General features: G+C 44.3%; 1 protein-coding gene and 1 long non-coding RNA gene across 14 annotated transcripts in view; one reads left to right on the top strand and one right to left on the bottom strand.

The window, feature by feature from the left end:
• Positions 1-25,361, bottom strand: part of WDR26 (WD repeat domain 26) — a 44,734-nt gene extending 19,373 nt beyond the window's left edge. For 3 of the 5 annotated variants that reach the window (XM_082704510.1, XM_082704513.1, XM_082704512.1), the window contains exons 1-7: positions 24,416-25,361; positions 22,490-22,589; positions 22,288-22,392; positions 16,460-16,596; positions 12,071-12,168; positions 10,791-10,947; positions 3,906-4,044 (exon numbers count right to left, since the gene is read on the bottom strand). In XM_082704510.1, coding sequence (XP_082560636.1) covers positions 3,906-4,044; positions 10,791-10,947; positions 12,071-12,168; positions 16,460-16,596; positions 22,288-22,392; positions 22,490-22,589; positions 24,416-24,810 — 1,131 coding nt within the window. In that variant the 5' untranslated portion in view covers positions 24,811-25,361. The remainder of the gene's footprint in view (positions 1-3,905; positions 4,045-10,790; positions 10,948-12,070; positions 12,169-16,459; positions 16,597-22,287; positions 22,393-22,489; positions 22,590-24,415) is intronic. The other 2 variants (XM_082704511.1, XM_082704514.1) reach the window with 1 other exon arrangement.
• The window catches only part of LOC309850513, an 86,550-nt gene continuing 84,834 nt past the window's right edge, over positions 25,350-27,065 (top strand). For 3 of the 9 annotated variants that reach the window (XR_014304287.1, XR_014304294.1, XR_014304295.1), the window contains exon 1: positions 25,529-26,889. This is a non-coding gene — a long non-coding RNA (uncharacterized lncRNA). The other 6 variants (XR_014304289.1, XR_014304290.1, XR_014304291.1 and 3 more) reach the window with 4 other exon arrangements.

The following is a 27,065-nucleotide window of genomic DNA, read 5'->3' as shown; positions in this document are numbered from 1 at the left end:
TTTGACATAATAAAATACTATCATACTAAACTCTCAAATCCATGGCATCTCAGATTGGAGTGAAAGCATTAACTCCACGTTTCCCAAGCTAAACTGGCCATAAAAGCCCTTTACTCCTAACACCTACTCTGACAAAGGCACTCTGGTCTAAACTCCTTAGCCAAGTGCACCAGATCCTCCTGGACTAGTGGCCTCCAACTCTGCTAACCTCATTTCCTACACTGCACTGTAACCCCAAGACTGCCCAAATGCCAGCCACGTTTTCCTTTCCCATGTCCTGCAGGGGACAGTACTAACTGGTTTGCCTCGGTAATAGCTGACTCCTTCTGTTAGGACTCACTTGTCTTACTTTCCAGTTCCAATGGGTTTCTCTTTTGAGCCCCTGTAGCACCCATCACAGAACAATTACTCTGTAATTGTTATGAACTTGTGGTAAAGCCTCACCGTAAGCTTGCGCTCAATAAATATGTGCTAAGCGAAGGGCATGGTTATATACTGCTGCCAAAAGAAATCGTAATAAAGCACAGTTTAGTATGCTTTCTGTTCAGGTATCTTGCAAATAATTGCTAAAATACAACTCCTCAGAACAGTGTTCAGAGGCCACAACTAGATCCACACTGTTTCTCTAGTCTAATTTCCCACTCTTTGCCTTACTCATCTTATTCTCTTATCTTACGGTGGGGGAGGGCAAGATCCCTCCCTTCCCAGAATGCCCTCTCCTGTCCCCACCTGTGTTGTGCCTGTCAAGGCTCAGACCAGGTGCTCTCACCTGGGCAGCATTCTGCACTTTCACAACACTCTGCACATCCTGTGTGAAACGTACTTCAGGGTGTAAATTACTTCCCTTTCTACATCGTGTGTTCCTTTCCCAGATGTCACTCTGCAGCCTACAAGCAGTCACTTAGGGAAGAGGCAGGGATTCTTGAACTTAAATGTGAGGACAAACGCACATCTCTATTTCTGGCTGAAATTCAGTATTTCCTTCAGTCCTGAATGAAGGCAATAGACAAAGTGGCACCAGGTGAGACACAGGTGCAACACCTTCTATATTATCAGGGGACTGTTAATATAGAAGTCTCCAGTATTTTCATATAATATCACAGCTATGAGCGCCTGGGTGGCTCAGTGGTTAAGCCGCTGCCTTCGGCTCAGGTCATGATCTTGGGGTCCTGGGATCGAGTCCTGCATCGGGCTCTCTGCTCGGCGGGGAGCCTGCTTCCTCCTCTCTCTCTCTGCCTGCCTCTCTGCCTACTTGTGATTTCTCTCTGTCAAATAAATTAAAAAAAAAAAAAAAATCTAAAAAAAATAATATCACAGCTATTGCAGCTATCTCAAAATCTTTATGCTCATCACTACTTCAAAATTTGATGGTGGTGGGGGCCTGGGTGGCTCAGTGGGTTAAAGCTTCTGCCTTCGGCTTGGGTCATGATTCCAGGGTCCTGGGATCGAGCCCCACATCGGGCTCTCCACTCCTTGGAGAGCCTGCTTTCTCCTCTCTCTCTTTGCCTGCCTCTCTGCCTACTTGTGATCTCTGTCTGTCAAATAAATAAATAAAATCTTAAAAAAAAAAAAATTTGATGCTGGTTAGAGCTCTTGCAAGAATTTGCTGTTTAATGTGTTAATAAAAAAGCAACATGGCGGGGGCCTGGGTGGCTCAGTCAGTTAAGTGTCTGTCTTTGGGTTAGGTCATGTTCCCAGGGTCCTGGGATCGAGTCCTGCATCGGGCTCCCTGCTCAGTGGGGAGTATTCCTTTCCCTCTATACCTCCCTCTGCTCATGTTCTCTCTGTTAAGTAAATAAATAAAATCTTAAAAAAAAAAAAAAAGGTGCAACATAATTGTTATACTGGATTTGTTTTTTTACTATTTAATAACTATATTTCAATAATTGGGTTTCCTAGATAATTAATATTATCCCACTTGGGTTTACTACATGTTTTAAGCATTTAACAACATTACTCTGGGGGGGTTGTCCCTAGAGCCATGAGTGTCAGAGTGTCAGAGTACTGCATGGTACAAGGAAAGAACGCCTGCTTCATGGCAAAGAACAGGTCTTACTACCTTTCATCATTCATAGGATATTACAGGTACACAAAAACTGAGGTATGTTCTCAACTCGATTTTTTTTTTTTTTTTAAGGAAACTCTATACCCAGTGTAGGGGCTTGAATTCACAACCCAGAGATGGAGAATTAAATGCTCTACTGACTGAGCCAGCTAGGCACCTTTGATTCTTTTTTATTTAACCATTTTATTTGTCAGAGAGCACGGGGAGCAGCAAAGGCAGAGGGAGAAGCAGGCTCCCTGCTGAGCAGGGAGCCCGACACAGGACTCAATTCTGGGACCATGAGATCATGACCTGAGCTAAAGGCAGATGCTTAACCAACCAAGCCACCCAGGTGCCCTGCACCTGTCCCCTGGCCATTCTTTTTAAAAATCATTTCTTTCTATGGCCCATTTTGTCTATTTTTTTTTTTAAAGATTTTATTTATTTATTTGACAGGCAGAGATTACAAGTAGGCAGAGAGGCAGGTAGAGAGAGAGAGGAGGAAGCAGGCTCCCCACTGAGCAGAGAGCCCGACGTGGGGCTCGATCCCAGGACCCTGGGATCATGACCTGAGCCGAAGGCAGAGGCTTTAACCCACTGAGCCACCCAGGTGCCCGTCTATTTTTTTTTTTTTAAATGTAAAAAGTCCACGACTTTATTTAGGACAAATATTACATTCTAATTCTAATTAAAAAAAAAAATTTTTTTTTTTTTGAAGATTTTATTTATTTGACAGAGAGAGAGAGATCACAAGTAGGCAGAGGCAGAGGAGGAAGCAGGCTCCTTGCTGAGCAGATAGCCTGATGTGGGGCTTGATCCCAGGGCTTGATTGAGATCATGACCTAAGCTGAAAGCAGAGGCTTAATCTACTGAGCCACTCAGGCACCCCTAATTCTAAATTTTTAAAATAAGATTACTTAGTTATGATTTAAACCAAATATTTCTCCTTAACTTATTTAGAGGCATGTACTTCTTTTGATAGGTCAATAAATGTCCCACTGGCTAAAAGAAACAGAAATACTTTTTTCTACAAATCTGTAGGTCATCTTATTATAAACAATGACAAAAATCTGATTTTAGAGAGAACTCAGAATTTTAAATCCAAAATACAGTATTTTTTGTATATAAGGTGGAGGGGTTGTTTAACAGAAGTTCCACAAATCACACAAGACAGGGGCGCCTGGGTGGCTTAGTGGGTTAAAGCTGCTGCCTTTGGCTTAGGTCATGATCCCAGGGTCCTGGGATCAAGCCCCGCATCGGGCTCTCTCCTCGGCAGGGAGCCTGCTTCTCCCTCTCTCTTTGCCTGTCTCTCTGCCTACTTGTGAACTCTGTGAAATTAAACAAAAAAAAAATTACACAAGACAATGAAAGGTTTCAGAAGGCAAACAGTAATGAGTCCTTCCGACCTTGTGACAGAATGGTAAATTGAATATTAACAACAAAGGTACAAACTGGCAAGGGGCATGAAGAGCAGTAGGTCTGAAGTACAGCTCTTCCTGGATCTGGGTCTACCTGTACCACTCACTGGCTTGGACAGCCTGGGCACTTAACATCTACCTCAGTTTCCGGATCTGAAAACAAGAGACGTGAGTGCCCCACAGAGGTATTCTGAGGACCAAACCAGACTGTGCACACACAGATTATGAACACAATCACCAGCACACACTCTGTATCTATCTATATATGCCATCTAGAAAACACAGGAAGAGGTAAGACATGACAAAAATGACAGCAAGATGCTCTTAGAAGACACTTACATATGCACACTTAAAACCTATGTAATTAGGTTTTAGATGAATTACCCTTTTGTAATCTACAAACACACACACACATACACACGCACGCACACTAGAGTACCTACCGGATCAACTTGCCATATGATAACCGTGGTATCTTTCGATCCTGTTGCTAGTTTCGTGCCATCATTGGAGAATTTACAAAACCATACTTCATTACAATGCTCTGTAAGTATCTGCTGAGTATAACATGGGAACTGCCTCCTAAAACAAAGAAGTCCACACATAGTTATTCTTTCAAAATAGAGTAATCTAATAATGAAAAAGGTGAAAAAAAGGAAACTTCTTTAGACATAAAAACTTTAAAATAAGATATGAATGCTTTGCAGATCTTTATCAAGTTTACAGTGGTATGTTGAAAAAAGATTATTACAACATCAGTCAAGGCAATCTTAGGGGAAATCAGTAATCTGAAGTCTGGTTCAATGTACAATTTATTCTTTTTTCCCTTCTCAAGATTAAACAAGAGTAAAAAAGTATGTGTTCATCACAGAAATTTTCGTCTGATTAAAGTCAACTCATATAAATAAAAATTAATAATCAGGTTTCAGGTTTGTTTAAGTTGGCTGGCATCATGAGGAATGTGCATTTTTATTTACATAAAAGCAACCTGACTTAACAAAAAGAGACAAGGCACTCCCCTGGGACAAGCTTGGGTCACAAGCTTTCATGTCTTCGGCAAGTTATTTCACTCCTGAGCCTCAGTTCCCTTGTCTAGAAAAGGAGAGTAATATACACCTAACAGGGTTCTTCTAAGGACGAGAAAAACATCTACGATTCCTGGAACGCAACAGATACAAGTGATTACTGATATACTTCAGTGCAAGCAGAGAAGAAGTGCAACAGAGGGAAGGGGCTGCAGGGACTAAGAATAAAGCCTTAAGAGCAGGGACAGCAGAGTAAGAGACCTAGGTTCAAATCCTGACTCAGCCACTAACTAGGTCGTTTCCCAGAAACAAGGAACCCCATTCAATCCAAGTCTCAAGTTTTCCAACCATAAACTAAAGAGAACGGTAGCTGCCTTATGGAATCTCTGTACGGGGACATACAAGAATGAGATGAGGCACGTGGAGCATTTACATGGAGCCCAAGTCCCCCCTGGCACGCCCTCAGTGGCCGCTGCTACTCTAGATTAAGGGAATGAACTCTATGACTCTGGCTCTGAGAGGAAAGAGGATCACGACTGACTGTTTCCAGGAAGCATTTTTCAAACCATGTGTAAACCCACTTTTTTTTTTTTTTAAATTTTATTTATTTATTTGACAGAGAGAAATCACAAGTAGATGGAGAGGCAGGCAGAGAGAGAGAGAGAGAAGCAGGCTCCCTGCTGAGCAGAGAGCCCGATGCGGGACTCGATCCCAGGACCCTGAGATCATGACCTGAGCCGAAGGCAGCGGCTTAACCCACTGAGCCACCCAGGCGCCCCTGTAAACCCACTTTTAAAAACTATTCTGGGGCGCCTGGGTGGCTCAGTGGGTTAAGCCTCTACTTTCGGCTCAGGTCATGGTCTCAGGGTCCTGGGATCAAGGTCTGCATTGGGCTCTCTGCTTAGCAGGGAGACTGCTTCCCCCACTGCTCTGCCTACTTGTGCTCTCTGTGCGTCAAATAAATAAATAAGATCTTTTTTTTTTTTTAAAGATTTTATTTATTTATTTAACAGAGAGAGAGAGATTATAAGTAGGCAGAGAGAGAAGAGGAAGCAGGCTCCCTGCTGAGCAGAGAGCCCGATGTGGGGCTTGATCCCAGGACCCTGAGATCATGACCCGAGCCGAAGGCAGAGGCTTTAACCCACTGAGCCACCCAGGCGCCCCAATAAATAAGATCTTTAAAAAAAACCCAAAAAACCCCAACAAAATGAGGTGTCTAAGTGCCTCAGGGGGTTAAAGACTCTGCCTTTGGTTCAGGTCATGATCCCAGTTCCTGGGATCAAGCCCCGAGTCGGGCTCATTGCTCAGTGCGGAGCCTGCTTCGGCCTACTTGTGATCTCTGTCAAATAAATAAATAAATCTTAAAAAACAACAACAACAGGGGTGCCTGGGTGGCTCAGTGGGTTATAGCCCCTGCCTTTGACTCGGGTCGTGATCCCAGGGTCCTGGGATTGAGCCCCACATCGGGCTCTCGGCTTGGCGGGGAGCCTGCTTCCCCCTCTCTCTCTGTCTGCCTCTCTGGCTACTTGTGATCTCTGTCAAACAAATAAATAAATAAAAATCTTATTAAAACAACAACAAACAAACAAACCCCCTTCTATCCTCCTCCAACTCGATGGCAGCAGCCTTCCTTAGAGCTTCCTGCACTGACTTTGGAAGGTTAACACGCCAAACTGCCTAACCCAGAAGCCCTGGCTGTGCATGCTGCCGAGCACTGAAATGTATCCAGGACACCTGAGGAACAGGATCAGTAAATCTAACTTTAATTTCTTTATGTTTGAATTTAAATGGCTACATGTAATCAGTGGCTTTTTGGATAGTATAGTCCTCTACTAGAATCTCTGCGATCATAGAAAAGTTATTTGAACATTAGTGGATAAACTTTTCTTTCTTGTGGGGGGAAGGGGCAGAGGGAGAGAGAATCACAAGCTGACTCTGTGGTGAGCGTGGAGTCCAACACGGGGCTCAATCTCACGACTCCGAGATCATGACCTGAGCGGAAACCAGGAAGTGGATGTTTAACTGACTGAGCCACCCAGGAACCCCACAAAGGTTTCTCTTTTGAACCAAAATACAGGTGACATGTAACAGTACATCAGTTTCCGCTATACAATAGTACTCTACCACTCTATACACACACAGAACACACACGACAGTGCATTACAGTATCATCCACTAGATTACCTATGCTGTACTTTTCATCCCCATGACTTGATAAACTTTTAAGTTTATCCTGAAAAATGATCTTCCCTGTTTTTTCCCCAATCTATAATTTAAAAATTTATTTTATCAATTCACTAGCCTATAAATAATATATATTCAAAACTAAATTATTATTTACTTTTTCTGGCACATACACACATCTACTTTAGCACTTGGCTATTTGGAGGCTACATTCAATTTTCAGATTGTCTAAAAATTGCTTTAACTTTAAAATTGCTTTAATTTTAAATTATTATTCTATACGTGAACTTAAACAGAATCAATACCAGTTGACAGTTATTAATGTTCTAGATAGGCCAAGCCCTGTGCTACATGTTTATAAATAGTACTGCTAATTCTCAAAACTACCTCGCAATCCTATCTCCATCTTCATGAGGCTCGAAGAGGGCAAGTAACTTAACAAATCATAAACTGGTAACTGAATTAGTTTTAAATCTATGGCTGATTATCCAACACCAGTTTTCTTTCAAATATCATTTTTTAAAAAAAAGATTTTATTTATTTGACAGAGAGAGATAGATCATAAGTAGGCACAAAGGTAGGCAGAGAGAGAGAGAGAGAGAGATCACAAGTAGGCAGAGAGGCAGGCAGAGAGACAGAGAGGGAAGCAGTGTCCCTGCTGAGCAGAGCCTGAAGTGGGGCTCAATCCTAGGACCCCGAGACCATGACCTGAGCTGAAAGCAGAGGCTTAACCCACCGAGCGACCCAGGGGCCCCTTAAATATCATTGCCTTTTTCAAGACCCTGCTGGATAAAATTTCAGTCAAAGTAGTACTTTCAGTATCAACAATGTTTTCCTGCCTCTTATGGATAGTAATCAATAATGATGTCTTTTACCAAGTGAGAAACACTTTATATTTAGGCACAAAATACACAATAATTCAAATGGGTAAAACTGATCATGAATGAAAAGATATATCTAAAGTCAGAGTAGCAAAATGTCCTTAAGGAAGGACCATTTCATAATCAGAACTGAGGGCACAAGTCACCTAGTCTACTGACAATGAGTTGTAACTGAAAGTCTTATTAAAAGGGTATTTAAATTAACATTATGTTTATTACTTAAATCTTTGAAAAAAAAAAAAAAAAGACCCAGTTTATTAAAAGCCTAATTTTAGATGTATACAAATCAAAGTCGCTGACTTTGTTTTCAAATAAATTTAAAAATATCAGTACCTTCCCAAATGAAAGTGAATACTGTATTTTAATTAAACCGAATCTTAACATTTCAAGTTTTCTAAATATTTCTTAACAATTCTTTACTAAGAAACGAATACTATAAAGTTACCTATGGAAACATCCTTCCACTGGTTGCTGGTGAAAAAAACCCCGTAAATTTAACCAAATATATGCATACACTGTGGAAAAATACAAATAATACACAATCTAATGAAAACCCATCAGTGCTGATTAGGGTTTTAAAAAGTTACAGTTCACTTATTCATAATCAATTCTCTATTCTCCAGAGGAGAGAGAAAACTTGGTATTTAGATTTCAATGCTAAGAATTACTTTACAAAAATAGAGTTTTCTAGTTTCAATGCTAATCTAATTTCTACAAGGGAATAAAGCAGATATTAAAAAACATCAACTTTTCTTTTGAAGATCTCTAGATGAAAGTGGAATACTAGGAATTAAATCACATTCAGGTTTTCTTCTTCTAGTTCAGCAACATCTGCAGAGACTGTGCACACTACCTACTTGCCCAACATGTCCCTCCCTCAGGGTCTCACTCGGACAGGCAGAGGAGATGGCAGCCCCTCACAGAGATTGGGAATCCAAGAAGAAAAGCAGACTTTATGGGGACAGCAAGAGGAAAGGGGAGTTCTACTTCTGCTATGTTTCGTTTAAGGTCCTTGAGCCACACACATAGTTGTATGAAGGTCGAAGGCTTAGGAAATCAACGCTGTGGAGCTAGCCCAGTCCCAGCCTACATGAGAACCTAGAGGAGGAGTGTGGGAAGACAGAGAAACCTTTTGGAACACATCCTTATTGGAGAGACAGGTACAGAGGAGGAGCCTGAGAAGCAGCCAACAGTGAAACAGAGGCTGCAATGTTTTTGAAGTCAAACAAACAGTTTCATGGCAAAGCAGTGAAATGCTATAGAAAGGTCTAGATGTAGGCTGGAGAACAGTCACTGGATTTAATAAAGAAGTTGTTCCTCGCCAACAGCAGCAACAGCCGTGGTGTTGTGTTGGCTGCAGAAATCTCAAGAGTGAAGGACACAGATATTGTGAATGCACAGAAGGGCATTACTTCAAGCAGCAGTCTCTAAGGCAGGTGTGTGTGTGTGTGCATGCGTGCATGCAGTGGTGACTTGCAGAAGCACAGAGTCAAAGTTTTGTTCCGTTTTTAAAAGATAATGGGGAAGACCTGCCTATCACCAGTTAGTTGTGAAGAGCATGAATGCCATCTTCAGGAGTGCTTTCTACACAGCTTTACCGGAGAGGCTGGTCCCTGTTCTGAGCTAGAAAAAGTCAGACTACACATTTTCCATCACTCCTTTCACAGGTACTGTAACAGAAATCAAGGCATTCAGGAAACACGTAGGTCACATTCTCCTCGATTTCAGTTTCCACGGACACCCCCTGAATCCTAAGGTCTACCCTAAATACTCTCCAAGGCACTCCACCAGCAACACTGAGGAACCAGAAGATGTCTGGGGTCACATCTGCCTTAATTTCAACACTGGTCTCAGGTTCCCTAAAGGAGCTATGAAGGATGAAGCCATATATCCTTTTAATCTAGTATCTCCTACCTCTAATTCAGCTCAAATGAAAAGATTTAAAAACTCTCATAAGCAAGTTAAGAACAACAACAACAAAAAAGATAAAAAGGAAAAGGATCTCTACTGACTTTGTTTTAGGACACTTTTTAAAAAATTATTTATTTATTTATTTGACAGGCAGAGAGGCAAAGCAGAGAGAGGAAGGGAAGCAGGCTCCCCACTGAGCAGAGCCCGATGTGAGGCTCGATCCCAGGACCCCGGGATCATGACCTGAGTTGAAGGCAGAAGTTTTAACCCACTGAGCCACCCAGGTGTCCCTGTTTTAGAACATTTAAGACATAAACCATGTTACTACCCAATACGTTAAGATGAATGGCACTTAGTCACTTTAAGCCAAGAGCTCCACCAATCATCCTCAGGTTTTCACTGCATTTGGGGAGGGAGAGGTAGGAACTCAACCACTCGGGAAGCAGTCTGTGCACACTTCCTCCATGTCACCCGCAGTCACAGCGCTCACCCACAAAGCATCTATGGTTGTTTCCAAAGGCTGCATGTGGTCTACACTCTGGTCCTGCCTGCTTATACCACTTTCAGTACTTCATCCATGAATTTTTACTAAAGAAACTGGCATGTGTACTACAACTGTTCATGTGCGGTTCACCAGACCCAAATCATTTCCCTTCTGAAGTCTGAAACATTTCAGAATTAATTTTCAGTATCTTAAAAAATTGAAGTTTGGCTTTAGTTTTGGAGATTGTTATCAAAATAGCAGGAACATTATTACTCCCAATATCTAAGGCGGAGCTGAATTATGGACATAGACAGGGTTAGTAACAAAACTCAACCCAGAAAGTTACTGCCTGTTATTCTAACCATTTTTAGTTTAGAGGACAGGTTCTACTAAAAAGCAGAACTTCCATGAAGAACCGAGTATTTCCATCATCTTTATGGGCAGAAAATACTCAGGGCCATTGTCAAAATAGCCATAAGGTCCAGAAAAAGTCACTCTGTGACTCCTGGCATCCAAGGACAGCAGAGCCTCTGGCTGCTGGCGTCCCCGCCCAACACCACTCATAAGCCCTTACAAAGATGGCCAGAGAGACCAAATGACCAACCGATACCCAGATGAGAAAGGAAAGCTCAGCTTTCCAGCTTCCCATCTTGAGATGCGGTCTGCTACACAAACACAAGCCAAATTCTCTGAAAGTGTCCACTTCAGGAAGTTCTAATTCTGCCCAGGAATGCTAGATTGGACATGAATGGTTTCGCAGCAACAGGACAAAGTTCCAAAAAAGGAACATTTTAACCGAGTTCATACTGAGTCTGTAAACTATAGAAGAAGTTTGTCTCTTACCTACTACAAACATGATCTATAAGCAGAGACACAGAATCTAGATTATTATCAAGTTTGGTATTGTGATATAGGCACCGATCCCTTTGTAGTTCCACTGCCTGCCGCAGCAGGGTCTGTAAACGCCGGGGGGGGAGCATCACTGATGGTGGCAAATACGCTGTAAGAGAAGACATTTTTAAGAAAAGGAATAACAATAAACATTAAAAAAACCAAGACAGTATAACCTTTATTCACCCCCCTTCTGTTCCATTTGCCCCTGCCCTAGAAATCTCATGTCCCTTAGAGCAGTGATGGGAGGGAACACAGTGGGAACAGCAGCTACAGTTATGTTACCACAAAATGGAAGAGACAGGAGGGCCAGGAGGGCTTTAGTTTGTATGTTAATTTCCAAAAACACAAAGCAACCCCCTGCCCAAAAAATCCTATTACCAAAAAAACCCCCCCAAAAGCCAATGATGATGAAGAGCAAATCTGCAGAAGACTATGTCCTGGAGATACCATGCATCCCTGACAGTGTAAGAGGAACCTCCCCACAACAAAGGGCCAGCTGACGAGGCGGGATAAGCGCCAGGTCTCATCAGATTGCTTCTAATGCCAAGGATCCTGTGAAAACTCAGGGAACGACTGGTGCTTTGACGTGGATAGCCATCTCTTCCAATCCTTCCAGGCCTCACACCTCCCCCACCACACAGTTTTCTGATTCTTAGGATCTCTACTGCCATACCCCAACGGCAAACACATAGAATAACATGATTTAATATGAGAGGGAATAAAAAAAAATGTTTTCTCTATAAAAGTGTGTAAAATATAAGTATAAAAGTAGCAAAAATAAAACCCCTAATCTGGAAGTTATGTATAACATAGCTGGGGGGAGGGTGGAAAGGAAGACAGTTTATATAAACCTGGGCCTTCTTACTGAAATCAATAAGTATTTAAAACACCTGTAGATTACATTTCTGGTTTCTGTATTTTTTCTCTCCAACCATAGCCCTTCTCACCCAATAAAATCTTACCTGCAGCATCACCGCATAGTATAAATGAAGGGAGAACTGCTCTGGGACCCTCTCCCCTGACTCACAGGGAGGAGGTAAGCTGCTTCTCAGACTCCAAGGCAGAATTTGGAAACCTTTACTTTAAAGGGCTTAATGGATTTTCCCTTCTTCCCTACATAACCGCTCACTGAGAGCATGTCTGGATGCAAGTCTTCCTGATCAATTCATAGTATCTATTTCTAATTAAGAGAAAACACAGAAACACCAAAAGGTAAGTAAGACTCTTACTCTGCAGTTTGTCCAACAGTTTGGATCGGGAAGCTGTTCCTTTGCCTTCCCATTCTGCTTTTGCACGTAGGTCTTCTGCATGGCTACACATCAGATACCTAAAAACAGGACAGAGAAAGCACCAAATATCAAACCCTTTTCCTTGGCTAACATAATGATAATGACAATAATAATGATAATAATAATAATATAATTTTTCATAATTGAAAAATTTTAACCATACTTTTACTAAGAAACATATATCAAGTTTTTACTAAGAAATACATACCAAGAAACAATTTCTACAGTGGACTCAATTCATTAACACACCCCAGCATGTGGATGTATTTATTTCTAAGATTAATAAAGCACCATTACCAAGTATATAGTTACTGTCAAGACATATGATCACATTAGTAAAACACGTCCGTCTCCTCTCCTGCCAGCCCACGTCATGCTGCGTACACCGCTCTCACAACACACCAGGCTCAGCCCCAAGCACTCAATGTGTACTACTCTACTGGCTGGGCACCAATATCCTGGCTGAGGCCAGCACTGGCAGGCTGATTCACAAACGAACCACCCAAGGCCCAGAAAGCCTGAGTAACCGGGTGAGGGTTAAGACGCAAAAAAGGGGCTTGAAGCAATGGCCATGGTCGCCAAACTGTGAAAGAACCAAGATGCCCTTCAACGGACGAATGTATAAGGAAGATGTGGTCCATATACCCTATGGAGTATTATGTCTCCATCAGAAAGGATGAATACCCAACTTCTGTAGCAACATGGATGGGACTGAAGAGATTATGCTGAGTGAAATAAGTCAAGCAGAGAGTCAATTATCATATGGTTTCACTTATTTGTGGAGCATAACAAAAAGCATGGAGGACAAGGGGAGATGGAGAGAAGGTAGTTGGGGGAAATTGGAAGGGGAGGTGAACCATGAGAGACTATGGACTTTGAAAAACAATCTGAGGGTTTTGAAGGGGCGGGGGGTGGGAGGTTGGGGGAACCAGGTGGTGGGTATTGGAGAGGGCACAGATTGCATGGAGCACTGGGTGTGGTACAAAACAATGAATACTGTTTTGCTGAAAAAAAAAAAAGAATAAATAAAAAAAAGAGGGCTTGAATTCAGACATTTTTAGCTGCAAAACTTGTTCTAACTACTATGCTAACTGACTTACTTCTCAGGAGGAAAACGACTCCCCCCGCCAAACCTCAGATAAGAAAAAAAAAACACTTCCGGGGGCACCTGGGTGGCTTAGTGGGTTAAGCCTCTGCCTTTGGCTCGGGTCATGATCTCAGGGTCCTGGGATCAAGCCCTGCATTGGGCTCTCTGATCAGCAGGGAGCCTGCTTTCCCCCTTTCTCTCTGCCTGCTGCTCTGCCTACTTATGATCTCTGTCAAATAAATAAATAAAATCTTAAAAAAAGAAAAAAAGACAAAAAACCCTTCAAAGACATTTTTAATAAGTTAAACAAAAACAACATACCTGCAAGAGTTTATCATAAGTGTCACTCAAGAAATGGTACAACTGGATAATCATCCTTGGGTCATCCTGTGAAAGGGATGGAGATCCCAAAGCAGAAACTCTGGGAACCGTTTCATCACCATGTGTGCCGAAGGAGGCATAAATGCTAAAAAGTCATGGGTTCTGGAGAAAACATGAGGCCCCCTGCTGGGAGTGTGACCCTGACCTTGCTCTGGCTCTTCTTAGAGAAGAACGGGCTTTCAACGTAAAAGAAGTGAAGGCATTATTCAGACATGGAGATTAGACCTGGCGAGTCCTACTTTGTCTGGTACTCTGTTCTCAGACCTGTTCTTCTCACTTGTAAAAAGGGTATTAAATAGGGAAGTAAGGATTAACTAAGAGTATACGAAGTACTTGGTCCACTACCTGATATACAGGTAGAGCTTATAAGTATGAGAAGCCTCTCAGTTGATTTGAGTGTCACCTTCTCTTTTTCTCACCTGCATGAAGCAAACTGCATTCAGCATTGAGTAAGTTACTCACCTCTTACCCTGGAGCAGAGAACTACCTGCTCTCTTGCAATTTACTTAGTGTATGGTGTCTTAGCTGATGAGAACTTACTTTGTTTTAATGGCATGAGTAACCTGACTGAAAATACAAAATATAAAAGAAGCCAGGTATTGCAAAACTATTGGTTTCTAAAATAACTTTTTTTGGGGTAAAATTTATTATCAGCAATTTCAGAGAAAAATTGTTCACTTTTTAAATTTGGCTAAAGACACCTATGATTGCTTTTGCCACTTTCAAAAATACACATTACACCTTAAGGGTTTCACAAGAATGTCTGTTTATGGGAAGCTGCGTGGCATGACTGAAAAGATGCTATGCCAGTGGGAAAAACCCCTAGGTCCTCATGCCAACTCCACATCTGGCCATCTTTACGCAACTTCCTTATGGGAAACAGTCAAGGGACAAACTGGGCGAAGTTCATTTCGGAATCAAAACTAGGTGATTAAGTTACATGTTCTGTTACCAGAGCAAGAAAAAAATCGTCATGGGAATGGTCTTTAGGTGACAGAGAAATCAGACACCTTATTAAGGAGATAAACAGAACCAGGTAGTCTGTCAACTATAGACATAACACACTCAGCATGCTCCAGTGTCTGAAGATGCCGTGCACGCAGACCACGACTCAGCCATCAGTCAGATAAGGCTTGGAAGCCGGGCTTCTGCTTTACCAGGCAGACTGGTTACTTCACTTCTCTGAGGTTCAGTTTCCTTTTCCTCAAAAATCCTAAAAATGAACCTTACAACACCTCCTCGGGTCCACTGTTTTGTCCATTATTTTGTATTTGAAAACTTATTATGGGTCAATGTTGTTCTAGAGGCTGGAGCCATATCATGTAATAAAAAATGATATAAAGAAAAAATTAAGAACAGTGATGTGACAAGAGAATGCCTGGTAGGTGGTTTTAGGGGAGGATATTCGAGCTGGGGCCTGAGCACCTAGTAGCCGGCTATGGAAAGATCGGGGAAGAGCAGTTAAGATAAAGGGAAGTGTGAGCAGCTTGGCCAGTTAAGGAACAGAAGAAACATTAATATCGCTAGAGAGTAAATGAAGGAAGGAAAAGATGGCAGGAAAAGGTCAGGGACTCTGCAGGCTTGAGCAGAGATTCTGGATTTAAGGGGGCTAGAAAGCCAGTGAGAAGTTTTAGGAAAGAGTTTAAGTACGGTATTAAAAAATTAAATAAAGAAATTAAGAAAACCATTAAGAAATGGTTTAATGTATGGTATTACTTATGTATTTATGTATTCATCTCGCTGCTGTGTGAAATATGCGTAGTTAAGGGAGTGAGAAGGAAAGCAATGGGAGGCCACTCAAATGTTCTAGGAGACACGTTTATGGATTCACTAGGACAGAATTTGTGGAGATGGAGAGAAATGGACAAATCTGGAATGTTTTAGAAAGGCCAACACATGTCAGAGTTAAAAGATTTAAGAAATGCAAAGATGAGGTTTGTTTTTTGTTTGGACAAAGGTCTTACCGCTAACCGAGATGGGAAAACTAGGGGAGAAGCAGGTGGGGGTGGGGGGTAGGGACGACAACTGGATTCGAGAAGCTCACTGTGGATAGGCCCCTCTGAGACACCCAAATGGAGACCGTCAGGGAGGCAGCTGGATACACACACTGGAACCTGAGGTGAGAGCTTCTGGCAGAAACAGTATGCGATGGTGCAGCACAGAATGAGGGGACCTAGCGGGGTAAGTAGACTGAGAACAGATGTGGGGTCTGGATCCGAGGCCTTGGTCCCCTGACATGGAAAGAATGGACATGAAGATCAAGCGAGACCGTGTACAGGATATGCTCACTCAGTAAGGACCCGGGTAAGGACAGGCGCACGTTAGGGAGTGTCAGATGCGGTGCACTGGAAGGTTCTCCACTCACTGTCTGCACAGAAGGGGATGCCACAAGATTTTGATGAAAGACTATGAAATGGTGATAACCTATTTCTTCTTCCTAGTCTCATATGCATTGTTTCCCAGGAGGACAAGAGCAGCCTGAATGTGTTTATTTTATTTATTTATTTTTTTTTTAAAGATTTTATTTATTTATTTGTCAGAGAGAGAGAGAGTGAGAGCGAGCACAGGCAGACAGAGTGGAAGGCAAGGCAGAGGGAGAAGCAGGCTCCCTGCCGAGCAAGGAGCCCGATGTGAGACTCGATCCCAGGACGCTGGGATCATGACCTGAGCTGAAGGCAGCTGCTTAACCAACTGAGCCACCCAGGCGTCCCCTGAATGTGTTTAAATGACTGCATCCAGACAAACACCGTCCTGGGACGCAGCCCGATTCCCACCCTGGAGGGCAGCAGCCGAGTCGGATTAGGAGGTGCCTCTGTCACCCGGCATCCGGAGTCACCCGGTGTCCGGAGTGACGCCCTTACCCGCTGAGGACATGAATGCGCTCCGTGTTGTACTTCAGGGGCGTCAACTCGCAGCGCAGAACGTGAAGGGCCTCTAGGACCTTGCCATCCTCTAGGTACTCCAGGTACTTCTGCTGCAGCAGCAAAAACTTCATCCTCTGACAGGACAGAAAGCAGCGGTCAGGGGAAAGAAGCTGACGGAAGGTTCAGAAAATGTTTGTGCCTAAACAGAACAGTAGAAACCATTCTACTATGCCCTTTGATAATCACTTCTTAAAACGCTTTAAGATGATTCAAACTATTTCAGTTTAATATAGTCACAGTACATTAAATGTTGACTTTGCTCAATTCCACGTCTTAATAAAACTCTGCTTTGAACCAATAATCTCAAATTAGGTAAGACCATTAGCAACCAAGGATCACCAGAGGAAAAAATGAACTCTGCCCTTAGAACATTCACCTAGAATTGTATTCTTGCATGAAAATTCAGAACCCTTCCAGGTATTCTAAGTTTGTTTTACAAGTCTGACTCTTACAATAGGGCTTTAAGGGGTTTTATGACACAAGTTTTGAAAAGAGGGCAGAAACACTGGTTAATGGAGTACGATTACTTAAAACCTGCAATGTGTCAGAAGGAGCAAGCCGACTGCCAAGCAGAACTAGAGGCTTGGGGAAGAGGTCACGAAGCATCAGGAGTGCCTTTTGGAAGAAGAGCTGTCCAGCAAAAGGCCTAGAGGTCCATGCACAGAGTGGGCCAGCGTGAGTCTAATGGCCTTGCCCTTGCTAGGAGGTCTATGACAGAAGGCTGAACTCTAAAGTTTGCAAAAGGAGTATTCCTCTGTGTGTTCTGTTCATAGCCTGCTCGCTGAGGCATTTAACTACAGGACACAGGCAAAAATGACCAACTCGTTTCTCCCAAAAGGACAAACTGTTTCTAGCTTGTGGTGAAGCACTTTCGCACTGAGTTTTTCCCTGAAATGTGTTTGGCTCTAATACTCTTTAATGTCCCTTTACTCTATTATGATACTTTTAACTGGAAAGTGATCATCATGATCTTAGCAGCTTTTCTGTGAGGAGAAATACTTATGACTATCAAGCTGAAACTTTTCTATAATAGAAGACCACTGCTCGGAGGGACTCTTTCATCTGATCTGCTACCTTCGGCTCTGGAGCAAGCCGACAATGCAGGTACGGATGTCAGTGGATGGAAAATGTCAGCCATATTTAGAGACCCCAAGGCATACAGTGGTCAAGATTTTGAACCTACTTAAAAGAAAACACCAAACAAGAGCTTTTTCTTCCTCAGTAAAACATGAAGTATACATATATTGTTCCAAAATGGTGTGGAGAAATGACCATTTTTTCAGAGTACCATGAACTTCTCTGCAAGATTTTCTAGTTGGGAGTATTTAGAACAAAGGCCTACCTACAAGCCTCTAAAAATGGTTTCTAGGGAAAGTAAACAAAACAAACCCCGTCAGTTAAGGCAGGCCGACATTTAAACACTTCTTTTCTAAGATGCACTGCATATGTTTGGTGGTAATCTAAACTTAAATCTGTAACTAAAGAACAGAAAAAATTTCAAACTATCAGATGAGCTCCTATAACTCTAGAAAAAACTACCTTTACCAAATTTTACACATCAAGTTAGATAGACTAATGAACGCTTCAGGAACAGATCGGTTATTATCAAGATGCACTGAAAAGTGTGTTGCTGCATGTGGGGCCCAAAGTTAACCTGTATTATGTCAAAGAAAAAAATACTCTGATGTCCATCAGGTGACAAAACCCAAAGACTAAGTAAAAACAATTTAAGAATCAAAGGATTTTACATCTGAAGTTCTTCTGGATATCTTCCCCATTTTATCACCCGAAAACAACCCATACTCTTTATGAAAGGCAGAGTTTATAGATTTCCCTCTACTGACACGGTCACATTTTCATTTCACATAGTATTTCTGATTCAAACCTGAGAATCATGTTTAGCTGCACTATTTTTTCATTTAAATGCCACACAGAACTGGCCAGTATGTGTACTTGGTTTCTCCACTCAATTTTCTTAGCAATCAGAAATCTGGAGAAAATTATTTTCATTATTTATTCTTGGGGGTGTCAACCGTGAGGTCCTAGGTACAGCCCCCATTCCAGTGTGTGTAGGGACAGTGCCCCAAGTGCTATTTCCCCCTTATTTCCCCACCAAGATCCTGCTGGAACATGCTCCTGTCTTTCTACAGGGCAGGGCGGGGGCAGGCCAAAGGAAATTGTGAGGGGAGCCGACTCAAAACGCATTTCTGGACACACAGGGCACACTATAAAGACGGTGTGCAGACATTTTTCTAGGAGTCATTTTTTCCAGATTAAGACAAAGAATAACCTCACACAGGTATGGAATCCTGGTAGTGTGCACAGCAGCTGAGAGGTTGCTGGCCAAGCACAGCTAGAGATTTGGTTGAAAGATAAAATGCTTATTCTCCTAAAAATCAGTTCAGTTTGTATTTGACACATATGGTACGAATGGAGAGTAAAACTGCATTTTACTTCCCAAAATGTGAACATAATTTCAAGAAAATAAACACCTTTCACAAATGATGTCAATAAAGTTTTAAAAAATCAGGCAAAACTGAAGTTTGTTGAGGTTGGGGACAGAGCTTAATGACCCCACCCTTTTTTTTTTTAAAGACCACAAGTTGGGCGGCACCTGGGTGGCTCAGTGGGTTAAAGCCCCTGCCTTCCGCTCAGGTTGTGATCCTAGGGTCCTGGAATCGAATCCCGCACCGAGCTCTCTGCTCCATGGGGAGCCTGCTTTCTCCTCTCTCTCTCTGCCTACCTGTGATCTCCGTCTGTCAAATAAATAAAATCTTAAAAAAAAAAAAAAAAAAAAAAAAGACTTCAAGTTTCCAAAATGAAGAAAAGAAGAAAGAGGCTGAGAAAACAAACTGCCCTTTATAGCTGCCCCCAGCTCCCAATGAGACCTCTGCGAGAGCACTTCTGTTCTCTGATCATCTCCTAGCATCTTTCGGCCCAGGGTGTCTGTCTGTCTATTACTATCCAGCTGCACCATGAAAGACAGCTCCACGTGGTAGGTCCTGCTGCTGTCGCGCCGCCCCTGATCCTACCCAATATTGGGACCGCTGTACCCTATCCTCCCACTGAAGTGTCCTGACCTATTCGAAGGAAAAGTCCAAGGCTGTACGGACTATATGGGGGGCCTTCCAGCTAACTCAGGAGTGGTTCTGACTAACTCTGCAATAAGGGTTATAACCAAGTTGTATCAATTAAACCATGACTCAGAGGAAAGGGGAAATGAATTATATTTAAACTATGGCTTTCAAAGCCCTATTTAACTTTAAAAAAACAGTAGTTCATTTCTGTATGAAATTAGTATTTGAACACTTTTTAAAAGCACATTTCTATTATACTAAAAGATAATTATGGATTTTAGATAGAGGAGTTTCCCATATTACTGGCCTCCACTACCCATCCAAACTCCCCTGACATGGTGAAGCACATCTGAACCCAAACTGAAAAATGTTGATTCAGGAGCTCACTTTCCAGAAAATCCAGAGCAAATTCTGCTATTGCTGGTACCATCTGACTGGATATCATTAAGAAATATGGGGGGTAGGGGGGGAGATCAGAGAGTGGATTGGGTCAATAAAAATGTTCAGGCTTAAAAAGGAAAATATAATTGTAGACTTGATTAAGTCATCAAATGTGTCTGGGCATACAATTAAAATAATTATGCTAAAAAAAAAAAGTCCCAAATATTTGACTTCTATGGTATTATTACAGTTACCCTGGGATTGGGTTCTTTTCTGGAGATAGAGTCGGAGAAAGGAGTAAATCTGAACACAAATTAGAAGGGTTAAAAAAATGCTGAACTGAATCTTAAACCTGGAACCCCTTTCTTTGTACAAATACCTGAACAGTTTGATGGTATGAGGCTTAGCCAGAGATTAACCTTCATTTTATCAGATGCTGGAATGTTCTATAGACTGAACAGGCTGTAAAAAGAAAGGACTCTTCCTCATCATCTACAAACTGCCTTTCCTGAGTTTACATGTTACTTCTAATGAAGGTTTCAGGTGAGATAGTCATAATCTAAAACCAACACAGTAGCCCTACATTTCTATAAACAAGTAAGAAAAAATAGGAAGTGACCCTATTTAAATTTTTACTACTAAATTACAAACACAATTTGAAGTGAAGCTTTAAAAAAGGTAAACAATTCTTCCAAAACTCACACACTTAGTTTCTGTCTTTATTTTTGGGTCACCTTCCATTCCATCAGAGCTAGTAATTTATGAGAAACTGCCCAATTAAAATCCACTTAGATTCCTTTTTTTTTTTAAACCCCAAACACACTGATTGGGAAAAATTTAAGTTGCTGAGAAATGTATAATCCTTCTAAATGTAGGTGTTTATTTTAACTTCTGTGTTTTCATTTTTTTTTTTTTTAAAGATTTATTTATTTATTTGACAGAGAGAGATTACAAGTAGGCAGAGAGGCAGGCAGAGAGAGAGAGGAGGAAGCAGGCTCCCTGCTGAGCAGAGAGCCTGATGCGGGACTCGATCCCAGGACCCTGAGATCATGACCTGAGCCGAAGGCAGCGGCTTAACCCACTGAGCCACCCAGGCACCCTGTGTTTTCATTTTTTAATATTCACATGGAACTGGTCATTCCATGAGTTAATTTATTATCAATCACCTGATTCCACAGTAAGTAAAAATTTTAGTTTATATGTTCATACTTGTTTGCCTCCGGTCCATTCTCTAGAAGTATACATTATGGTATAAAATTATATTATGAATTTTAAAACTTTTGTAATTAAGATTCCCCCCCCCCAACAAAAAAAGGCCAAAAAACAAAAACAAGAGGCTCTATTAGGTTTACAAAGGCAGCAAGATTAATGTTTGACCCAATTAAAAAAAAAAATCAAAAGGTAACAGTAGTCATTTACTAATATTTAACAAACAGCTGGTTTCCCTACTTGACTTCCTATTGGCCTCCTTTCCCTCCCCCACCAGACAGGAAACTGCTTCTGACAACAAATGAATCAGCTAGAAGTTAAAAGGCCAGCAGCCAGCAGCTGATTCTTCATGGTTTCCAATCGTAGGCACTTAGAAAAACTTATCCTTCTCCTTTCCCTCACTGACATCTATAGAAGAATTAAAGCCTACCAGTAGAAAAGATTCAGTAAGATTTATGAAAGAGGCTAATAGGCTGGACTACTGAACTGATCTTGTCGGGGAAATAAGGCCTGTGAGTATAGCCCAATGGTCAAATCTGCACACAAACCCTCTACCAGCATCATCCACAATGTACACACTTGGACATTGTCAATGCACACAACTGGAATGCAAGAGTGGAAAATGGTGAGCACACCAAAGGAGCTGCTTTGAATTAACTTAATTACCAAAGATTAAAAGAAACAACAGCAACAAAAAGACAAATCATGCACCAGCTACTTAAGGCTATAGGATACATACACATCCAAATACATTTCCTCTGCCAGCACATTCAGTATAAATAATGTGAAAGTATAATTTAGCTTTGATTCCGCAAATATAAAACTGCTATTAACAGCACTGAAAGCATGAAGATCTTCCAATTAATTTTTAGAAGCTTAATTTATGAAATAGGTTCAAATGACACATTTACTAAACATGTTTTAAAAAGATAAAACTCAAAATTTTAAAACATCAACACTCATCTTGGTTTACAAACTTAATTACATGAACTTTAACTATTTTTAGGCCTTATCTCTTATAAGAGACAGAAACCTAGGATTATCAATAACCTATAAAAATAAGCATGAATGTGAAACTAAGAACAAAAGTGTATTTACCACAATTATTCCCAACAACGTTTGAGAGATTTCAAGTGCGCCTCTTACCACAATAGCATGAGGAGAATGCACTAAAGGCTTTAGTTCATTCAGGTCATTTTCTGCCTGCAAAAATTGGCATAAAAGAAAAACAAAAATGTCACAAAATGCACATTCCAATATATAATTTTAGCAGCACACAGCTCTATATGCCCTACTTTACCTTCTCCCAGTCTCCTTCCATGACATGATTTCGGAATTTGGTGGCAGAAGGATGTTCTAAACGACATCCTGACTCTTGCATGAGGAGATCAACAGTCTGGCTGCAGGAGAGATACAGTGTAAAAAAGACCTGGCCAACTTGTAGGATTCACTCTTCTAAATCAACTCATGTCCATAAAAACAGTTGCAAAAGTTTTCAAGCTAACCTCATGATGGAGAAAAAAGAAATCATTTTTTTTTAAACTGTGCTTGGCTCAACAAACTTGCATTTTGAAACGGCCACCATGGAGTTTTATCTAGTCAGGTTAAAAGCCTTCTTGAAACCAGTTTCAAAATAAGTCTTCCAATTTTTACCATTTAACGCCTCAGAAGTTTAGTGAGGTATAAAATCTCCAAGAACACGTTGTAACCAAGTGGTTAAATAAATAAAAACCAGGCTTTCCCTACTAACCAAGTTACAACAGTTCAAAAGATAGAAACTGTTAGCTCCAGACAAGGCAAGAGAGAGGACCTGGGTCAGGGATGGGCCTCACATCCAGACATGATGTTTGCACAGAGATTCTACTAGGTCAATCTTCAAAATTAAAATAAATTCGGCATCAAAAATCACTCTCTTTCTCTCTATACTAAAAATAGCAAATTTACTATGGTGTAGGTTCCAAACAGTCACGAGTTATTTCCTCCTGCTGCTGTCAGCTTGCTTCTTGTCTCAATAACATGTTCTGTTAGCATTTACAAAATCTGTTTTCATACTAATCCTTCTCCGTAGGGAACAAAGTGAAATCTTTCAAAGACCTATTCCTCTTTGAGAGCTGAAAAAAATCTACCAAATGCAGTTTGTCTCATCAGATATTCTGATACCTAAAATCTTCACCAATTTTCCCTATTTGTGTTTATGTTTCAATGCTTTCTCATTCATCTCTGTTTATTTTTCAGCTAAACAGTGCCACAGTGTGCCAGAGAATCAAAATACTTGGGTCACTTTTAAAAAGTGCTCCCCTCACTTCCCCTTCAGGGGAGAACAAATCTGTAAATCCAAAACTACACCTAGGCTAGCCCTAAGAGCTGCTTTTGGCCTAGGATTTGAAGCTAGGAAAGGAACTGCTGCATGTTTCCCCCTTTGGTCTTCCTCTGGCTAGGCTTCACCCCACCATCAGGACTCCAGGGCACTCCCCACCCTGGTCCTACCTTCCACCACCCCCTCGCTTTTCCTTTGTGCATACGGATTGGTGGGTTCACCCTATTTTAGGTGCACAAGGCCACCGATCTTGTATTTGAAAATAAACGATTCCCCAGATCAGAGTTCTCTTTCTCACAGGCACTCTCTTGGAATTCAAGAGGGATTTCAGACCGGTTAGTGGTAGGCCTCTCGCACATACACAAGAGCCTTTAAATGACATCAACAGGGCATTTCACTCGGTCGATCCCATCAGATTTATTCCACAACCTCCTTCCAAATTCTCCCAGCCTCTCAGTTCCCATGAACACTTGTAGGCGATTGTCTTTCCTGATTGGTAGTTGGCTTGGGTTGTCTGTCATAGTTGGGGGTGGGGAGGTGTCCCACAAAGATGCCTCTGAGATATACTTGAAAAACAAATCCTCCAAGGTTCATTATTTCCTGCAGCTCGAACGCACCCCTCCCCCACCACGCGAAGACACACTCCCGCATCTGTCTTTATTGACAGACAATTCAGCTCCGAAGGTGTTCGGGCAGGGGGCAATGTTCGCGCTTCCTGTCCCCCTCCCCGAGCCCGCCGCCGCCTGTCTCCGTCTCCCCTCTAAGCCCTGCAAGTCAGCTGCTCTTCCCCGTCCTCCCCGGGCCCGCAGCACGAACGCTCTCCCGGGCCGAGCTCCGTCCGGCCCCCCTCCCCCACGCGGCCTCTGGCCCTCGGTCCGTCCACACCAGCCGCCTGGAAAGGACACTTACTTGAGCCCTAAGCCATTCAAGTGCTGTCCTATTAGCCTAATGACATCCTCGTCGGACTGGGAGAGCCGCTTCTTCTTCTTGAGGCTGCTGCCCAGCTCTGGGGTGGCCGAGGAGGCAGCGGCGGCGGCGGCCGAGGCGGCGGCAGTGGCGGCCCCGCCGGGGACCCCGTTATTGACATTCAGGCTGTTGCTATTGTTGCTGGCGGCGGAGGGGGCGGAAGGCAGCAGCCCGTTGGCGTGGGCCAGGTCCCCCGCGGACGACGACGACGAGGGGGACGACTCCCCGTTCTGGGCCGACAGGCAGGCCAGCTCCTGGGTCTGTCCCTGGCCCCCGCCGCCCCCTCCGCTGCCGCCGCCGCCGCCTCCTCCTCCTCCTCCTGCCCCGTTGGCCTGCATGATGCTGCCGCTGACCAGGCTGTGGCCGCTACTTCGGTGGGGGGCGGCGGCGGGGGCAGCGGCCGGGGGCAGTCCCACCACCACCACCACGGAGGAGGAGGAGGAGGAGGACGACGACGACGACGAGGACGAGGACGACGAGGACGGAGGGGAGAGGCCTGCTCTGCCTGCCGAAGCCCCGGGCTCTCCTGCTCCCTCCGCCGCCGAGGCTCGGGGTTTCTTCCGCGGGGGCGGGGAGGCTCCGCCGGCGTCCGAGTCGGAGGAGGAGGAAGCGGAGGCCAGAGTTTCCTCGCCGAGAGAGGCCGTGGTGGGAAGCCGGCGGGGCGAGGCGGGGACCGGGGGAGGGTCGGGGCGAGAGGGCCGGGGGCGGGAGGGGTCGGGGCCGGGGCGGGAGGAGGGAGAGGAGGAGGGGGAGCAGGAGGGTCCGGGCCTTTCCTCCCCCCCCCCCCCGGGCGGCTCGGAGCGCGGCGGGGGGCGCGGCGGGGCCCCGCGGGCGGCGGCGGGGGCGCGGGGCCCGCCGCGGGGCTGAGCCCCGGCGCTGGCGGCGGCGGCGGCGGGCGGCGGCGGAGGCAGCGGCCGCCTCGGCGCTCGGTGGCTGCGCTCCGCTCCCTGGTGTGTTGATTCTTCCCCCAGCTGCTGCCTAATGGAGTCCAGGCGCTCGCGTCACAGGAAATGCCTATACTGCCCTCCTCACTCACTTCCGGTGGCAGGTATGGAACCTATGGGGGGCCTGTCAGGAGGCACGTGCGCGCGGCGGCGGGGCCTCGGGGCGGGCGGCGGGCAGCGGGCGGCCCCAACCCGGACCCGCGATCCCGACCTCGGCCCTGGCCCCGACCCTGTCCCCCAGACCCCGGACCCCGGCCTCCCCGACGGCCGCCCTGTCAGGAGTAAGTGCGGCCGCCTCGGGCCCGGCTCGGGTTGGCGCGGGCCGGGGTCGCGGCGGGAGTCCGCGGGATCCGGGGTCGAGGGCGTCGGGGCCCGGGAGTGGGGATTCGGGGCGGACGCGGGCCAGGTCGGGTCGAGGGGTACGTGGCCGGGGTTGGGGCGGGAGTCTGGGGGTCGGCGCGGGCCGAAGTCGGGGTCGTCGGGGCTGGGGGTCAGGGAGGCCGGAGTCTGCGGAGGTCGGGGTCCGAGCGCGCCCGGTCGGGGTCTCGGTTGCGGCTGAGGGGGTCGGGGCCGGAGTGTCGGGGGCGGTGGGTCTTCGAGGCACAGGGCGGGCAGCCCCGGCGGCTCACCCAGAGGTCACCTGGACCAAAATCGGGGTGACTAGCCTCCTTGTCTTAGTTTGGAGAAACCCGAATTTCTGAGCGGCGCCCTGCCGTCGCGGCCGGGCCGCCCGCCCGCCCCCCAGGTCTGGGGAGGTGGGCAGACGGGAGCCCGCGCCGCGCGGCCAGGGGAGGTGGGCTACTGCGGGAGAGCGGGATGGGCGCGGACACCTCGTCTTGGGCACCTGCCCGGGGGCAACCCCTTTCCCTTCCAGCCACCTCCACCGAACGTGCATCCCGAGTAGGGTTTGGACTCGGCTTGAGATCCCGTCTTGACAGTTGTAGGTGAAACGTGATGGTTCCGTGTTACTGTGACGTGCCCGTTTGTGTGCATGCAGAAATGAGCCACAAAGACTGGGCTGAACCCTGACCATGGGTGAAGGGTCTGCATTACCCCAGACGATGGGGTATGTGTGGCTGGTGGCATGTATACCTGTGTACAAACATTTTCTCTGAAATTAAAATAAATCTTCCTTTGAAGTAGTTTTGTGTGGGGAAAAAAACGTAAATTGAACAGATGCGCCTTCTAGTTCTGAAATTTGCAGTGTTAATAACTCAAGGCAACTTTAGGAAGGCCTTAGGAGACAGTCCCTTTAAATTTAGAAAAATGATTAAAAAAATGATGCTTATGAGAAATTAGTGAAAGAATCCTGAGCTCTATTGATCCTCAGACTGGAAGAGAGGAGAGGAAGTCTGATGCAGGAGCGTACACCTTTGTAGTTCTCATCTCTTAAATATGCTTCCAGGTGGCGGTGTAATTGCAAGATGACTCACGCTGGATGTTTTTATTCTCCTGAGACCAACAGAGTGCTAGGTGAGGATCAGAGGACACTGTCATTGTGTCCAGCAGAGCCTGAATTACTGGATGCTGGACACCTTCAGAGGTTCCTGTGTGTCTGCGTGCTTTACAACCTTATTATTAAAAGTGTTACTGCTGATACAAAATTTTTGGAAAGTTATTTATTGGATAGGCTCCTAACAGTATTGAGG

Source organism: Mustela nivalis (genome assembly GCF_964662115.1).
Source record: "Mustela nivalis genome assembly, chromosome: 16".
Taxonomy (NCBI): Eukaryota; Metazoa; Chordata; class Mammalia; order Carnivora; family Mustelidae; genus Mustela; species Mustela nivalis.
This window is presented reverse-complemented; position numbering and strand designations above follow the sequence as displayed.